Source organism: Amblyraja radiata, chromosome 28 (assembly GCF_010909765.2).
Source record: "Amblyraja radiata isolate CabotCenter1 chromosome 28, sAmbRad1.1.pri, whole genome shotgun sequence".
Taxonomy (NCBI): Eukaryota; Metazoa; Chordata; class Chondrichthyes; order Rajiformes; family Rajidae; genus Amblyraja; species Amblyraja radiata.
Window position 1 is genome coordinate 26,345,048 of NC_045983.1, and position 19,225 is coordinate 26,364,272.

The 19,225-nt window shown below is 44.6% G+C and overlaps 1 protein-coding gene across 1 annotated transcript in view; it reads right to left on the minus strand.

Moving 5' to 3' along the window:
• The window catches only part of galnt17 (polypeptide N-acetylgalactosaminyltransferase 17), a 318,360-nt gene that overhangs the window by 231,857 nt on the left and 67,278 nt on the right, over nt 1-19,225 (minus strand). Inside the window, exons 3-4 of the mRNA XM_033046150.1 lie at nt 2,851-3,017; nt 480-654 (exon numbers count right to left, since the gene is read on the minus strand). Of these exons, the coding sequence (XP_032902041.1) occupies nt 480-654; nt 2,851-3,017 (342 nt within the window). The remainder of the gene's footprint in view (nt 1-479; nt 655-2,850; nt 3,018-19,225) is intronic.

The following is a 19,225-nucleotide window of genomic DNA, read 5'->3' on the forward strand; positions in this document are numbered from 1 at the left end:
ACACTAAAGTGCACTCCTGCCAGTTCTGGAGTCCAACACAACTACATGCTAAATAAACTCTGCCATTGATTTCCCTGACCAATTATTCAAAACTAGTTATTTTGATCTCCACACATTGCAAAATGTGATTCAAATTATTAACAACATGAAGTGCAGATCTCTTGACATCTGTCGTACATAATAATTTCTTGGTTATAATGGTGCTAACAGAACAAAGTAGGAAGAGCCCTCTACCCATTTTATTAATCAGAAATATGTAAATCTATTAAAGTAAGACTTGAGATAGACACAAAAAGCTGGAGTAACGCAGCGGGACAGGCAGCATCTCTGGAGAGAAGGAATGGGTGATGTTTCGGGTCGAGACCCTTGAGAAAAACCCTTAACTTAAGTTGGCAATTTTGAAAGGAGCGTACGGTTCCCATGATAACAAGAGTGATGCCATTTCATTGACAATACAGTGCTGTTTGCTATCCACCTACCAGCCTGCACTAAACTCCACATGGGCGTCGAAGAACCCTGTGATAAGTGCCGTTGCTGCCTTCCATCCCTGGATACGAGTTCGGATCAACCCTTCCCGTTTCTGATTGCGCACCACCTTCACCAGGCCAGGGTATCGCTTGTGGACGTACTCCTCCAGCGGTGCCTTCAGTTCTTCTGTTCGAAGCAATGAAAAACGAGAAATGATAGCTTGAAACAATAGCCACCAATTAGAAAAGGATTGTTTTTAAATATCCAAATTTTCACTATGGTTTTGCTTTTACTGCATCAGCAAATTGCTCTCTCTGTCAGAAGAATTCCTATGTAAGTAAGCATAATTTCAATGTTGTAAATGCTGGTGCAATTCGCATGTAAAATCAATAGAAACAGGAATTTACAAGAAACACAAGAGCAATTACTGTTCGTGTAGAAGCATTGTGCAGACTTCAGATTTCAGTGCAACCCTGGAAAAGTTTAATTCTTGGTTTATAGTCTACATTCTCCCAGCATTTATAATCCACACCTTTGTTCAACTGATGCAGGATGCTATTGATATGGTGCCCGATTCCATTGGGCTAACAGCGAGGAGTGGTGGGAGAAGGACAATTAACTACTTGGAGGTAGACCTACTTGCCTTTCCAGTTAGTGCAATAGGTAATATGTGTCACAAAGGTGCAGACTCGGGAATCAGTAGGTTCCCAGATCCAGTGTCTGGTGTGAAGGTAGTAGACAACATACAGTATGTAGGTAGCAGACTGACATCAAACCTTGAACTCGAATCTCATCGTTGTAGATGGGCACTCATAATCGGTTAATTAAATGCACGTGGACTTTTAAAGAATCTACTGGATCGTTGTAAACTCATCGTTTCACTAATTCCCTTCAAGGAAGGAGGTATTCCATCCTGATTGATCTATATGTGACTCTGACTCCAATGAACAGTACAGCCAATATCCCTTGAGGTGAAAATGTCGGAACAAAGAACTGCAGGCGCTAGTTTGCAAAAAAGAACACAAAGTGCTGAAGTAACTCAGTGGGTCGGGCAGCATTTCAGGAGAACATGGAGAGAGACGTTCCCGGTTGGGACGCTCCTTCAGATTCCTCAGTCTGAAAAAGGGTTCCAACCTGAAATATTACCTATCCATATTCTCCATAGATGTATTCAAGAGAGAGTTAGATATGGCTCTTAGGGCTAATGGAATCAAGGGATATGGGGAGAAAGCAGAAACGGGGTACTGATTTTGGATGATCAGCCATGATCATATTGAATGGCGATGCTGGGGCGAAGGGCTGAATGGCCTACTCCTGTACCTATTTTTCATGTTTCTGTGCTGCCTGACCCGTTGAGTTACTCCAGCACTTTATGTCATTTATATCACTGGAGATGACATTCACAGAGGTTTTCCATTCTACCTTTCCTTCCCAGAAGTGCCACACTTAGTCTTCCTTCCGAATTCTGGTTAAGTGCACTAATTCCCAATGTGAACAATTCAAGGCTGTGAAACATTATATTGCACAATATAACAAATACACCATCATTCCCCCATTTCTCACTTTATCTCTATCGTTAACTTCATGCATTATCCCCCACTGCCACCTTACTTTTATTGAGCCATGCTGTTGAAGGTGAAATTATCTGAAATGTCATGCAAGCCAACACGCAGAATCCCAACGCTTAGAGATACAGCGTGCAAAAAGGCCCTTCGATCCACCAAGTCCATGCCAACCAACGATCACCACACTAGGGACAATTTACAAAATCCAATTAACCTACAAACCTGCACGTCTTTGGAGCATTGGAGAAAACCAGAGCATCCAGAGGAAACCCACTCGCTCACAGAGAGAACGTGCAAACTCTGTGCAGACAGCACTCCTAGTCAGAATCGAGCCCGGGTCTCTGGCGCTGTAAGGCAGCAGCTCTACCACTGCGCCACTGTGCTGCCCTACTTGGAGCTTTCATCCCTCATAACGAGCTTGCACAAAAGTCTTGACACAACTTTTAATGTTTGATACAGAGGACCAGAGGTCTTAGCCTCAGAATTCAAGGCCGTTCCTTTAGGAAGGAGATGAGGAGGAATTTCTTCAGAGGGTGGTAAATCTGTGGAATTCATTGCCACAGAAGGCTGTGGATAGTTTTAAGGCATAGATATATAGATTCTTGATTAGTTGAGAGGTCATTGGAAGAAGGCAGGAGAATGGGGTGAGGGGGGAGCGGTAGATAGATCAGCCACGATTGAATGGCGGAGTAGACTTGATGGGCCGAATGGCATAATTCTGCTCCTGTCACTTGTAAACTTACTAACTTCAAAAGTACAAACAATCAGGCTTGCAGTGAATGCAGTTGGTCGCTGCATGTTTTGCCGATTACCGTACCATCATCACTGTTGTCATCTACCAGGATAATTTCTTTCAATAGATGGGCTGGCGTGTGGTTCACTGCACTGTGCACAGAGCGTAGGATGACCGACAAAGCTTCATTCACAAAGATGAAAATAAGGGAAATCTGCGGCAGCTTCTTGGGGTAGCTTAATTCTTTGCACCTGAGGAGAAGAAAAATATAAATTAGGCGCCTTGATACTCTGATAGCATCACACACACGGTGGCAAGCATACCGAGCCTCTGTAGATGGCACACACAAGCAGGGAAATTTGCATTTCATAAATTGCAATCGTCCTCATAATCCTCACTGCGGAATCTTGTTATCTAAAATGTTATATTCCAATTTGCAAGCTCTGAAGGACATCGTTACTCAATTGAGATGATTCACATTCTTCGCTTTTCTTGTGGTTAATCCAACATCAGGCTTGCTGGAGTTTAACCTGAATACAAATTCATTATCAATCAATGTAAGGGATGAGTCATAAATGTTAAATTACTGGATTGAAATAGAACTGGAAGACGAACAATGTTGAGAAAGAGGTCACAAGTTTGCCTTTGTTATATAGCTTGCCCTGGCGATATGAAGGGTAGCACAGGGGAATAGCAGAGGTGAGGCTGAACGTGGGAGAGAGGCTCGCTCCAAAGACGTACAGGTTTGTAGGCTAATTGGCTTGGTAAAATTGTACATTGTCCCGAGTGTGTGTAGGATTGTGTTAGTGTACGGGGGTCGCTGGTCAGCGCAGACTCAGTGGGTCAAAGGGCCTGTTTCCACGCTGTATCTCTAAACAGAACTAAACTAGAACTGCAACTGATGAGATGTTTCAAAGCTTAAAGATACTTCAGGACAGAATAAGGGGTAGGCCATTTAGGAGTGGGATGAGGAACGTTTTCACCCAGAGAGTTGTGAAGCTGTGGACTTCTTTGCCACAGAAGGCAGTGGATGCCAATTCAATGGGTTATTTACAAGAGAGAGTTAGATTTAGCTCTTAGGGCTAATGGAATCAAGGGATATGGGGAGAAAGCAGGAACAGATTTAGGATGATCAGCCATGAATATATTGAATGGCGGTGTTGGCTCGAAGGGCCGAATGGCCTACTCCTGCAACTATTTTCTATGTTTCTATGATCCACATTTTTCCCTCTGCTAATGTTCAAGAAAACTGTTTGTGAAGGTCTGGAGGTTTCCATGGTGTGGACTTCCTCGTTCCGATCAGTGTTACAACTGGTGATGGAGTGGAGGGTGGACGTATGGCATTGTGCCATGTGGCATATTGGGGCAGCAATGTTCGCGACATGGAGTTAAATGAAGTTCTTGCACTATAACTTGGTAGACGTAACAATAAGCTAAACTGATATCAGTAATGGGTTATTATTGTCACCTGTGTAGATACAGTGAAAGGCATGTTGGCATGTTTTTGTCTGCATGATGTCCAATCAAATCAAATCATACTATACATGAGGACAATCAAACTGCAAATTGGAGGAGCAGCACCTCATATTTCGCTTGGGTAGTTTACACCTCAGCGGTATGAACATTGACTTCTCCAATTTCAGGTGGTCCTTGCTTTCTCCCTCTTTCCCCTCCCCTTCCCAGCTCTCCCACTGTCTCTGCCTCTTCCTTTCTTCTTCCTGCCAACCACGCCCCCACATCAGTCTGAAGAAGGGTCTCAACCAGAAACATCACCTATTCCTTCGCTCCATAGACACTGCCTCACCCGCTGAGTTTCTCCAGCATTTCTGCCTACCTTCGATTTTTTCAGCATCTGCAGTTGTTTCTTAAACATTTCGTCTATCAAACCTTGTTATTTTTTCTGCTGAAGATAGACATAACATGCTGGAGTAACTCAGCAGGTCAGGCAGCATCTCTGGAGAAAAGGAATAGGTGACATTTCGGGGCGAGACCGATGAAGGGTTAAAGAAGGGTCTCGACCCGCCATGTCACCTATTCCTTTTCTCCAGAGATACTGCCTGACCCGCTACTCCAGCATTTTATGTCCAGTTTAGTCTATTGTCACATGAGCCGAGGTAAAATGAAAAGCTTTTGTTGCGTTCTGGCCAGCCAGCAGAAGGACAATACATGATTGATGTAATGTCTTCGAGGTAAACCATCATCTGCAGTTCCTCCTTGCATATTTTTTTTCTGCCAAATGCTATTTGCTCTGTTGAGCACATGTTGCTGCAAAGAAGCTTTCCATAATGAGCACAGCCAGCCGTTTGTTACTCAGACTCTCTCAAACACAAGATGGAGCACTGGAGCAGATTCCACAAAGCCCCCAGGTCAAAACTACAATACAATTCAGCAAAACCTAGAATCTGTCAGAGATAAGTGGCAATTGCATGACCTACACTGGAACCTGCTTCCCTCAGGAACTAGATGAAACTGCCTTTATGGCACTATTTTGGGGCACCATTCCTCAATATCCTGTCTCTGAAGGCAGTAGAATCAGCACAGGAGCAACAATATGACTGATGTCACTGCACAAAATACTCTCAAAGCTCGGCACAAACCCATTATATAAAAAGAAAAAAGAAATTTTCTCAAGAGATTTTTCTTGAGCTCTTTTCACAGTTTTGTTAGAATGTCATGTGATGGCAACACAAAAACACAGAGAAATGGATAAATAGTACCATTGAAATAGGTCATAGAGTCACACGAAACAGAAACAGGCCCTTCAGCCCAACTCACCCATGCCAAAAAGATGCCTCATCTAAGCTAAAGGTAGACACAAAATGCTGGATTAACTCAGTAGGACCGGCAGAATCTCTGGAGAGAAGGAATGGGTGACATTTCGGGTCGAGAGCCTTCTTCAGACCCTCATCTAAGCTAGTTCCATTTACCCATATTTGGTCCATCTAACTCTTCCCTATCCATGTACCTGTCTCCATCCTATCCCCTGGTCCATTCCCTCCGTAGCTATGTCCAAGACACCTCACACACTCTTCGTCTCTTTAATAACTCCTGTTTTCCAGGCCCCCACTCCCTCATCTTTACCATGGATGTCCAGTCACTCCACACCTCCATCCCCCACCAGGAAAGTCTTAAAGCCCTCCGTTTCTTCCTCGACCGCAGAACCAGCCAATTTCCGTCCACTAATACTCTCCTCCGCCTAGCAGAGCTGGTCCTTACCCTCAGCAACTTTGCCTTCGATTCCTCCCACTTCCTCCAAATCCAAGGCATAGCTATGAGCACTCGCATGGGCCCCAGCTATGCCTGCCTCTTCGTAAGATATGTCGAATAATCACTATTCCAGGTGTACACTGGCCCTATCCCCGAACTCTACCTCTGCTACATTGACGACTGTATCGGTGCTGCCTCCTGCACCCATGCAGAACTCACTGACTTCATCAACTTCACCACTAATTTCCATCCTGCATTCAAATTCACTTGAACCATCTCCGACACCTCCCTATCGGTTCTGGATCTCACCGTCTCCACCACAGGAGACAGACTATTGACCAACGTCTACTACAAACCTATTAACTCCCATAGCTATCTGGACTACACTTCTTCCCACCCTGCTTCCTATAAAAACTATCCCCTCTCCCAATTCCTCCGTCTACGCCGCATTGCGTCCAGGATGAGGTTTTCCATACTAGATCATTGGAGATGTCCTCATTCTTTAGGAAACGTGGGTTCCCCTCTTCCATTATAGATGAGGCTCTCACTAGGGTCTCCTCGATATCCCACAGCTCCGCTCGTGCTCCCCCTCCCCCTCCCCCTCCCCCCATTCGCAATAAGGACAGAGTCCCCCTTGTCCTCAACTTCCAGCCTATCGGCTGTCGCATACAGCATATTTTGCCACCTCCAACGGGAACACACTACTGACCACATCTTCCCATCTCCACCCCTTTCTGCTTTCTGCAGAGACCATTCCCTCCACAACTCCCTAGTCAACTCGTCCCTTCCCACCCAAACCACCCCCTCCCCAGGTACTTTCCTCTGCAAACGCAGGTGATGCAACACCTGTCCCTTTACCTCCCCCCTCGACTCCATCCCAGGACCCCAACAGTCTTTCCAGGTGAGGCAGAGGTTCACATGCACCTCCTCCAACCACATCTACTGTATCCTCTGTTCCAGGTGTCAACTTCTGTACATGTTTCTTAAACGTTGGGATAGTCCTTGCCTCAACTACCTCCTCTGGCAGCTCGTTCCATACACCCACCACCCTTTGTGTGAAAAAGTTACCCCCCAGATTCCCATTACATTTTTTCCCCTTCACCTTAAACCTATGTCCTCTGGTCCTCGATTCCCCCACCCTGGGCAAGAGACTCTGTGCATCTACCCAATGCCTTGTCTTAGTTTGCCATCGTGTGAATACAATGTAAAATGTGTACAAGACAAAAGACCTACAACTCATTTTTTAATTCAGTTCTTGGTGGGGAAATTGAGTAGGTAATTTGACATCACCTGTTGTACATTATTTATTAGGGGAATGTATTAAAATATAATGCTCTATATATCATTGCTCATTCAATATATTCATGTTTTAGTGGGCCCTCTCCAACTCTCCTTTTGGCCGGTACATCCATAAATCTTATTTTGTCTCTGAATTTCCAATTTGTTAGATGGTTCTGAGTGTTCGAGTTATGTTGGAATAGCATGACTAATGACACGGCTGGCTGGGGATGTAAATTCCAAGCAAGAATATCACAGTGCCAAAAGCTTTGCTCTACAAGTTTGACCTTTGCAAAGCCATCAGGGGGTGCCAAGAGACAATCCCAGACCAAGCCAGCATGTCAAACTATCCGCACAGACATCTGTCGATTGTGGCAAAACCTGCTTGCTGCAATGCACTGGAGAGGAAAGACAGGCAGAATCGCTGGCAACAATGTAGACCCATCCCATCAGTGCCTTCTCTGCTCATTTTGAACATAGGGTCAGTGGAATTACGTCACCCATCCTAACAGCCGCGGTTGAAGCTGAACCATGGTGGACCATACACATGTCCAAGTTTTAGACAGGTACATGGATACGACAAGTTCGGAGGGATATGGACCAAGCGCAGGCAGGTGGGGCTACTGTAGCTGTGACATATTGACCGGTGTGGGCAAGTTGGGTCGAAGGGCCTGTTTCCACACTGTATCACTCTTTGACTCTATGGTCAACATTGCCGACGTTACATCGGCCTTCCTCAGTGTGAACCTGTGGAAGGTGACTGGGCTAGATGGAGGCCCAGGCCATATCCTCAAAACGAGAATGGTTCAGCTAGCATGAGTATTGCTGGACACCTTTAGCTTCTCCCCCTCCCTCACTATAGCTCAGGTTCCCAAGTCCTGGCAACATCCTCGTAAACTCCCTGCACTCTTTTCAGCTTAACAACATCCTTCCTATAGGTTGCCAGGAGTTATGGGGAGAAGGCAGGAGAATGGGGTTTGAGAGGGAAATATAGATCAGCCATGATTGAATGGAGGAGAAGACATGACGGGCTGAATGGATTAAATTCTGCTCCTATCTGAACTTATTAACTTACAGTAGGGTGACCAAAACTGAACACAATACTCCACATTGGTGAGGCCGCATTTGGAGTGTTACTTACAGTTTTGGTCAGGTAGAAGGTACAAAAACTTGAAACCTCCATTCAAGAATAGCTTCTTCCTTACGGTTATTAGACACTTAACCGGAACTGTAATTGAATTCCTGGTCTTCCTATCTACTTCATTGCAACCCTTTTTATTGGCACTTCCTCTACGGCTGCAACACTATATTGTGCACTCTGTTCATTTCCTCTCTAGCACTACCCGATGCACTCATGTCTGTTATAATTTGCCTGGATAGCACACAAAATAAAGTTTTCCACTGTATCTCATAAGTTCATAAGTTATAGGAATAGAATTAGGCTGAAGATAGACACAAAAAGCTGGAGCAACTCAGCGGGACAGGCAGCATCTCTGGAGAGAGGGAATGGGAGACGTTTCGGGTCGAGACCCTTCTTCAAACCATCGGCCCATCAGGTCTACTCCACCATTCAATCATGGCTGATCTATCTTTCCCTCTCAACCCCTTTCTCCTGCCTTCTCCCCATGACCCCTGACACCCGTATTAATCAGATAGACTTGAGTAATCTCAGTACACTTGACAATAATAAAACAATATCGATATGTTTGATATCGCTCTTAGGGCTAACGGAATCAAGGGGTATGGGGAGAAAGCAATAACGGGCTACTGATTTTGGATGATCAGCCATGATCATATTGAATGGTGGTGCTGGCTCGAAGGGCAAAATGGTCTTCTCCTGCACCTATTTTCTATGTATCTATTATATCATCCATTGCCCTCAACAATTTCCTATTCACACAGTGAAATAAATTGGCTGAAAACTAGCTTCAGTGAAGGCAACAAACTGCAGGAGGAAGATTGAGGTGGATCATCTCCTGGTTGCAAAATACTCAGCCTTGTCACTGGCACCCCAATATTGTTGAAGGTAGGCCTGTCTATTCAAGGAGACATCCCCACTTGTAAGCTGCTTCATTATTTACATCCATTCATAATGGATGTAGCTGGACTGCAGAACATTGATCTAATCTGTTGCATAATCAGTTTTCAGGAGAGGGGAATTAATTTAAAATTCAGTTCCATCTCCTTCGACAACGATTAGCTAATTCAATGGAATTCACTGTGAGAATAGATCATAAATAGCTGTAATTGATTACTTTCATTTGCAGAGACTTCACCAGCAAATTAAGTTTCTTTTACTGTTAGAGACTTTCGGATATCCATGTTTTGTTACTTTGTGGGCTACTGTCCAAGAGAAAGAGGAGACTAATGTCATTGAAAGACACAAAATTTAGGAGTAACTCGGCAGGACTGGAAGCATCTCTGGAGAGAAGGAATGGGTGACGTTTTGGCTCGTGACCCTTCTTCAGTCTGAATTACTCCAGCATTTTGTGTCTATTTTCAGTGTAAACCAGCACCTGCAGTTCCTTCCTCCACAGACTAGTGTCATTGTTTACTGGATTGTTGTCGCAACCACTGTAAAATCTAGATCAATAGGCTGAACCGTGCTGGTTGTAACCAGTGGTTCTGGAAGAATCTCCTGGCATTCAGCTGTTCCCATGTCAATACGTGCTGGATTTTAATTGTCTCCACATTTTTAAATCCTGTCACAAGTTGCTGGGGGTATTCTGGGGAGAGAGCCTCAGACATATAACACTGTGGGCCTAGTCATCATGGAGGCCTCACCAAACCTTACCAGAGCCCTGAGCTTTAGGGAAGGAAAGGGACTCAGAATCCAAAGGGTCATCTTATTCAGCCCTCACCTCCAGCTGAATGCAGCCTGACTCAGTCCATTAAGTTAAAGTTCTTCGAGCAGTGTGCTATTTTAATTTGTCAGGGCAAGTCATTAAATTTGGAATAAAATTCCAAGTGTTGGTCACGTCGCTGCCAGGTTCCCAGCTGTTTTCATCTAACCTATATGAACAAAACATTGAGATGTAATGGATTCCAGTTTTAGGTGCTCAGAGTCTGTTCCCATTCCAGTTCATCTCACCAGAGCAACGGTCTGCAGACTGCATTGAGGAAAATAAAATATTTCATTTTACATGGCATGTTTCACAACTTCTTGCAGTCTTCGAAGTATATCTGAAATGTGATCACTGATGCAGAATAGGAAATTCAAGTGTCAATTTGTACTCAACGGATTCCCACTCTTTGATAATGATCTGCTCCAGTGACTTTGGCTGATGAATAAATATTGGCCAGTAGGTCAGGATAAGTCGCCTACCATTCCATAAAATAACATCCACGCAGGAGGGGACTTGATGAATCAATTTAACATCGCATCTAAATTACATCATCTCTGACTGTTCAGCTCACACTAAGCGGTAGACTGAATTGGGTGACCAGAATTTTGTGCTAAGCTCTGGAGTGGGATTTGAACCCTCAACCATCTGACTCATAGATAAAAGGATTACATACTGAGACCAAGGCTGACACTTTTAACATTCAAACACTTTACTTCCAAGCACAGTTTAATCCTGGGCCCAATTTCAAATTACATCAACTAAGAGTGTCAAGCATCACTTTTTACCCATCTTTGCAACCACTTCACTTTATCATTCAGGAAGAAAAATAAAAACCATTTTTATGGACTTTTTTTTCTATCCTTGAAGCACAGCTCTGATGCATTGTTCCATAAAGATGACAACTGGAAACCTGTTGCCATGGAAAAGTTTCTTTCACCCTCAGTTTTACAATGCGCAATGCCATAACAGCGTTGTAAAGGCTATGAGAATATCAGTCGTTGCAAATCCAGTTTACATGAACCTTTAAATTAATGTTGATCCATGTAGAAATTAATATGCAACTTTATTGGAATTCAGCAGCATGAATATTAGGCTGGGTTTGAAGAAAGTTGCAATTAAATGAATCAGAATGGATGAGTTCTGCCCATTCCAGAACTGAATGGGGTTAATGTTAGCTACAAGATGGTACAAAATGCATCATATAGATGTATTGACTACAGATCCTGCTTCCCACGTGATTATCTCCATGAAAAACCCCAGCAGATGCTGAACATCAGGTATAACGGCCCAAAAATCAGGAAGCACTCAGTAAGTCAGAGGGTGTGGAAAGGAAAAGTGAGTTAATGTTTCAAGTGAATGGTCCTTAAATTATTTCTGAGTTATTCTTTTATTCACTTCAATTAAAAATTTGGAGTTGCCATGTATTTTCAAATGCATCCAATTTTAAAGAATGTTTAAACTAACTAGACTACTAATGCTTCAGATCATCACAATTGCTTCTTGACTAGAACTCTGACTTGGTCCCCATGGATGTTGCCTAGTCTGTTGAGCAATTTTCTGTTTTCATGCAATAATAACATTGGATTAACATTGCAAACTGCTTGTTTCCTCGCTGTTTCACTAAACTAAACTAAACAAAGAGATCACATCTTTGTATAGACACAAAATGCTGGTGTAATTCAGCAGGACAGGCAGCATCTCTTGAGAGGAGGAATGGGTGACGTTTTGGGTCGAGACCCTTCTTCAGACTGATGTCAGGGGAGTGGGCAGTACATAGATAAGGAAGTGTATAGATAAGTAGGTATAAAGGCGTGAAAATACCAGGACAGAGAATGGAGATCAAGGAAAATGTAAAATTGTTGGTTGGGAGAAGGTAACAACAAAGGAAACAGAGATAAAATGTGGCCGGAGACAGTAAGACTGGTTGGAGAACTGGGAAGGGGGAGGGGATGGAGAGAGAGGGAAAGCAAGGGTTGCTTGAAGTTAAATAAGTCAATGTTCATACCGTTGGGGTGTAAGCTGCCCAAGCGAAATTTGAGGTGCTGTTCCTCCAATTTGCACTGGGCAAATTTTGAACATGTTTGGACATGGGTACAAAGAAAATTTATGAGGATGTTGCCAGGACTTGAGGTTCCGAGCTATAGGGTGAGGTTGAGCAGGCTGGGTCTCTATTCCTTGGATCACAGGAGGATGAGGGATAATCTTATTGAGGTGTGTAAAATCATGAGAGGAATAGATCGGGTAGACGCACAAAGTCTCTTGCTCAGAAGAATCGAGAACCAGAGGACATAGGTTTAAGGTGAAGGGAAAAAGATTTAATAGGACTCCGAAGAGTAACTTTTTCACACAAAGGATGGTGGGCAATTGGAACGAGCTGCCAGAGGAGGTAGTTGAGGCAGGGACTATTGCAATGTTTAAGAAACAATTAGACAAATTAGACAGGTACATGGACAGGAGATGCTGCCGCACCCGCTGAGTTTCTCCAGCAATTTGGTCTACCTTTGATTCTCCAGCATCTGCAGTTCCTTCTTGAACATGGACAGGAGAGGTTTGGAGGTTAATAATAATAATAATAATAATAATAATAATAATAATAATAATAATAATAATAATAATAATAATAATAATAATAATAATAATAATAATAATAATAATATATCTTCATTGTCATTGTACAAGAACAACAAGATTAAGATTGCAACCTCTGTAGCGATACTATAAAAAAAAATAAGGTAAAAGTACAAATGGGTCCATGTACACTGAGGCTAAAAATTACAGCAGCTGTCACTGTGTTGAGAACAGTCAGTTGTGCCAGTTGATTTGGGGGCAAAGACAGATTATGGGGGATGCTTAGCAGACTGATTCAGTGCAGTTGTAGCTCTGGGTAAAAAGCTATTTCTCAGTCTGGAGGTGCGGGCATAAAAGGACTTATAACGTCTGCCAGATGGAAGAAGTTCAAACAAACTGTGGCATGGGTGTGAGGAGCCCTTGCTCAGATGCTGATGGCTTTTCTGAGGCAGCGTGCGTTGTAGATGCCCTCCAGGGCTGGGAGCTGTATCCCAATGATCTTCTGTGCTCTGGCAATGCCCCACTGAAGAGCTCTCCTATCCGCTGCTGTGCAACTAAGATACCACACAGAGATGCAGTATGTTAGGATGCTCTCTGTGGCACAGCGATAGAAAGTCACCAGCTTCTGTTGGGGCACACCAGCTTTTTTCAGCATCCTCGGAAAAAAACAGCCATTGCTGTGCTTTCTTGACCAGTGCAGTGGTGTTACTGGACCACGTGAGGTCCTCTGAAATGTGTGTGCCCAGAAACCTGAAGCTGGACATTCTCTCCATTCTGTCCCCATTGATGAAAACTGGACTAAATGTGGGCAGGGGGACTAGTGTAGATGAGTCATGTTGGCCGGTGTGGGCAAGTTGGGCCAAAGGGCCTGTTTCCACGCTGTATGACTCTATGACTCTGTAATATACTTTAGCAACAAGCAAAAACAGAACTGAGGAAGAGTGGATTGAGCAGCTTTGGTCTGACATTTTTATCACTTGCTATCCTTCCTGACCATTCCTCTTAGCTCGCCCTTGGAGATGAGTGGCCACACCCTATATCCCTAAGACTATTGTTCCTAGTCTTGAAACATCACACTTTCAGGTCATATTTTATATTTAAGCCATTTCATAAACCTAATGGAAGACAAACGAACAGGTAGTAAAATCATAAAATATTTTTAAGTATTTATGTCAGTGATTCATTTGCCAAATTCAGAGAGTCTAAAAGTAATAATGAAAATTTGTGCCTTCAAGCCAAGCTTTTAGTGAGAAAAATCTTTGAAATTTCATTCTTAAATTTCGTACCACTATGGGATCCTACATTAAATTAAATGATTCTTACAAATGTCATTCCCATTTTTCTCTCCTTCATGAACTTCAAAGTGTTTCGATTTGTTCCCTCAGCTAATTTCCAACTGACTATTCCATTCAACTCAATCACTCTTCCTATAACCTCGAAATAATGCTACTGGGATGCAGTTATATACATAAATCTGACCACTCAAATGTAATTGTATACGAATTGAATTATGGCCCTGTCCCACTTACGCGACTTTTACGACGACTGCCGGCACCCGTCATAGGTTGCTGAAAATTTTCAACATGTTCAAAATTCAGCGACGACCAGAAAGGCACTACGTCTCTTTTGATGACTGAGGAGACTACTCACGACCATACAGGCGACACCCTGGCGACATGTTGCGGGGTGAAGCCTGTATGGTCGTGAGTAGTCGCCCAAAGAGTCATACCTTGTTCTGGTCGTCGCTGGATTTTGAACATGTTGAAAATTTTCGGGGACCTGCTGCGACTATGACGGGTGCCGGCAAGTCGCCAAAAAAAACGTGTAAGCGGGACAGGCCCATTAGTCCCTACGTTTGGCCTCCACATTATGTAGAAGCCAACATGAATCCGGCACAGCTTGCAGGTTACCAGGCAAATAGGTTTCCTTTTTTCCCCTCCCTGTTGGTGGCATTTTCAGTCCCCTCGCTCTAGTTTGAGTTTCTTTTGATGTCACGTGTACCGAGGTACAGTGAGACGCTTTTGTTGCATGCTACGCAGTCAACTCTAACGGACTACTCGTGGGGGGGGGGGGGGGAGATGTGCTGTGACTGAATGATGGGGTTAATATGCACAGTACTAATGGAAAAACAGCCAATATACATACCACACAATAAACACAATAAAGGATGCAAAATACACAACATAGCATGGTACGACACAGTGGCGCCAGGGTAGAGTAGCTACCTGACCGCGCCAGAGACCCAAGTTCCACCCTGACCTCAGGTGCCCGCTGTGGCAGCGTGTGTTTCCTCTGGGTGTTCTGGTGCACTGGTTCTGTCCGATACACCGTGAGTTGTCCCTAATGTGTGGGGTCGAGCTGATGGTCTGGGGGGATGCCCAGGGTGGGGGTCGGGTCCGGGTCTCTGGCACTGTGGCCCTGACGGCGGTTCGTGTCATTCGCGGAGGCCAGTCGGGCCGCAGGCCTTTGCACTGCGGGATACCAGGGAAAACCCATGCTGTCACAATGTGTTTGCAAGGTTTAGTTTAGTTTAGTTTATAAACACAGCATGGAAACAGGCCCTTCGGCCCACCGGGTCCGCGCCGACCTGCAATCCCTGCACATTAACACTATCCTACACCCACTGTAAACAATGATATGCAACAATAAGATTCTATAAACAAGGAGGGATGTCTATAGCAAGCATGGTTGGATAACATGTGGAATAGGGTGGATGGGATGGGGCAAGAGAGAGCGCAGGAAGGGTTTAATTACAGAGACTGAAAAAGCTGAAGGGATAAGACCTTGGAGGAACTTGAGAGCAAGGGGTAAGATTTTTTTACACTGAGACTCTCAGAGACAGGATGCAACATGGAAGAAAGTTGATAGTTGAGCCAGAAAATGAGACATGATAAAGAAAGAAGAGCTATAACAAGCTGAAGTGTAAAGATTGGTTTTATTTTGGTTGGTGTTAAAGAAAATCAGGTAAAGCTATTGATGGGGGTGTCAGTTAAATGATGATGTAGTTTAGTTTAGTTTAGAGATACTGCGCGGAATCATGATCTTTGGCCCACCGAGTCCGCACTGACCCACGATCCCTGCACACCAACACTATCCTACACACACCAGCGATAATGTTTTACATTTGCACCCAGCCAATTAACCTACAAACCTGTACGTCTTTGCTGTGTGGGAGGAAACCGAAGATCTCGGAGCAATCCCACGCAGGTCACAGGGAGAACGTACAAGCTCGTACAGACAGCACCCGTAGTCAGGATCGAACCCGGGTCTCTGGCACTGTAAGGCAGTAGCTTTGCCCCTATGCCACCGTGCTGCCCCTCTTGACAAAATCACTGAAAATGATGGGTTAAAAAGCCTCATACATTTTTCGAAGACAATGGAAGAGGAGACAATGTTGGAAGCATTCAGCATCTGTGCTGAGAACATATGGTTCACTTTGCTCTCCCTGGGCAATTATTAATGTTGTGCTGTGTGGTACATCATTAAAGGCCTCATAAACTAAAATACCCTCTGAACCAAACTGGATTATTCTCTGCACCTTTTCCCCTCTCCTTTTCAGCATCCTCCACTCACACTCCACTGAACTATCCTTTCCGAGCAAGCATTTTGTTTGGGGGTGAAAGAGTTTTGGTTTCAGTCTGTGTTTGATCTTGCTGCTGTGAAGCATCATGATATTTTCCACTCCATTAGCGATGGTGCATAAATGCAAACCATGGTTGATGTTCCGGAAGTGGCGGCGCTGGGAACGGCTGCGGCTCGCCTGCAGTCCGTTTGTCTTTACTTTTTTGTGTTGTTTTTTTTTCCGTTTTGTCTAGTTACGTTTTTGGTTTTTAGGTTGTGTTTATGTGGGGGGGGGGGGGGTGGGGGGTTGAAACGGGGCTTGCTTTCACTCCCTTCGGGGGAATACGACTTTTTTGTCGTATCCCCCTTCTCTGCCTCCGTCTGCGCTGAGGCCTAATGGCGGAGCTGGCGACCTCGAGACTCCGGAGGCAGCCTGACAGGACTCGCCCTAGGCTCGCTCCCGTGAGGGCGGCCCAGCTCGGGGCTGGAACTGCGCTCCCGTGAGGGCGGCCTGGCGAGGGGCTGAGACTCTCCCGTGAGGGGCTGTGGCACTCCCGTCGGAGCGGCCCAGCCCGAGGTGGAACGGCACTCCCGTCGGAGTGGCCCAGCTCGAGGTGGAACAGCACTCCCGTCGGAGTAGCCCAGCTCGAGGTGGAACGGCACTCCCGTCGGAGTGGCCCAGCCCGAGGGAGGAACGGCACTCACGTGAGGGCGATCCGGCTCGAGGCTGGAACGGTGCTCCGGGGGCTGGGACGGCGTTCTGGCGGCGGTGACCTGAGTCCTGGGTTCAGCCGCGGGCCAGCGGCTGCGTGTGCTGGACTGGAGGGCGGCAGCTTCGACCACCCTGGGCCGCGGTGTTTGAACCGGCCCGTTTGCGGGGTTCGGTGAGCCGCGGGACTGTTTGTGCCATCGCCTGGTGGGGAATCGCCTCAGCGCAGAGGGAGAAGAGGAGGGAAGAGACAGTAACCCTAAGATTTTTGCCTCCACCACAGTGAGGAGGTGTTTGGAGGATACACTGTGGTGGATGTTAATTTGTGTTTATTGTTGTTTATTATTGTATGATTGTATGTATGACTGCAGGCACGAAAATTTCGTTCAGACCGTAAGGTCTGAATGACAATAAAGGTATTCAATTGGAGGAAAATGGAGGAGGACTGGCCAAGCTCTGCCTTCCACCACAGTGATGAATGCTGTGGTGGATGTTTGTGTAAATTGTTTATTGTGGTTGTGTTCTTTATTACTGTACTGCTGCTGGCAACCCAAATACCACCGACCTTGGTTGTGTGGCAATTAAATTATATCAATTATATCAATTATATCAATCAATCAATTCAATGTTTGAACAGATAAGAAATCCCAGCTATTAAATGAAAAGGGATTGCACGGTGGAGCAGCGGTCGAGTTGCTGCCTTACAGCGCCCAGGGTGGAGGTCGGGCCTTCAGAATTGCTGTTATATTCTCGCCTTGTTAAAGCATCAACTACACTGGCTGATGAAGACTACATTGTAAAAACAGATCAAAATTTGTAATTATCATTTTTTAATTACAAAATTACCCTAGCACATAATTTTTCAGATTGCTTACAGGTTGCTTACAGGAGACCCAGGTTCCATCCTGATGACAGGTGCTGTCTGTGCAGCGTTTGTGCGTTCTCCCCATGACCTGCGAGTGGGTTTTGCCCGGGATCTCCGGTTTCCTCCCCCATTCGAAAGACGTGCAGGTTTGTAGGTTAATTTGGCTAGGTAAAATTGTAAATTGTCCCTAGGGTGTGGGATTACGATAGAGTACCGGGATCGCTGGTCGGCGCGGTCAGGGTGGGCCGAAGGGCCAGTTTCCGTGCTGTATCCCTAAACTAAACTAAACTAAAAAGAAAAGCTAGAGCGAATGGCTATTGAGTAATGAAATGCAAGCCTCTATCATGTTGTGTAATCCTGTGAGGAATATTAGAAACAAAGAGGGTAAGATGCTCCATCTGGCCAGCATGGTCTTGCATTCAGGCAGAAGATAATTAAGGCCATGCGTGATATAATTGACATACAACAGTGTGAGGCTCCTCTGGTGGCGTAGCCTCTCCAAATGTACCCATCAATCATATTAATTTACCTCTGCCAACGAGTCTCAAGGTTGGCTTCTAAATAATAAGGCTCTTTCAACAAAGAAACAGAGCTATCTGTAAAAGCAAGAGTAATTCCCAAATAATTGCAAAACAAATAAAAAAAACTAAAAAAAAGGACTTTCAAGGTGTCAAGGACACCAAAAGCATTGAGGTATGAGGGCAGGTTAACTATTGCATGGGCTTTAAGTCTTTAAGATCCAAATGCAAATTCATTCGCAACATAGTTCTTATTCTGTAGCGAGGAACTACAGATACTGGTTCAACTGGAGAAAAGGTGGAGTAATTGAGCAGGTCAGGCAGCATCTCTGGAGAAAATAAACAGGTGGCCCTTCTTTAGAAGGAGGGCCTCGGCCTGAAACGTCACCCATTCCTTTTCTCCAGAGAGGCTGCCTGACCCGCTCAGTTACTCCAGCTTTTTGTGTCTATCTTATAGTTCTTATTCCGTTATTTGAAACAAATTCACCAAGAAGGTTGGCAGGGATCCGTAGGATAATTGACAAGAAGCTTCAATGCACATATACAATGTTTATATAATGAATGAATGAATGAATGAATGAATAAGTTTATTGGCCAGTTATTCACATACAAGGAATTTGCCTTGGTGCTCCCCCCGCAAGTGACAACACGACATACAGTGACAGTTAGAAATAATACATAAAACATTAAACATTAATAATAAAACATTATTGATTAAAGTAATCTTTGTAGGGTTTTCACAGACGACGCCAACAAACAAACAACTACAAAACAGCAAGGAGCAGTACACTGTGGCAGCCATTGTCGGCGCCAGCAGCAGCTACACTGCATAAAGAGTGTATTTTCATGTGCTCTCCCCATCCGTCCCACTTCTGGTATTACAAGTTACTGAGAGTTTTTTTTTTTA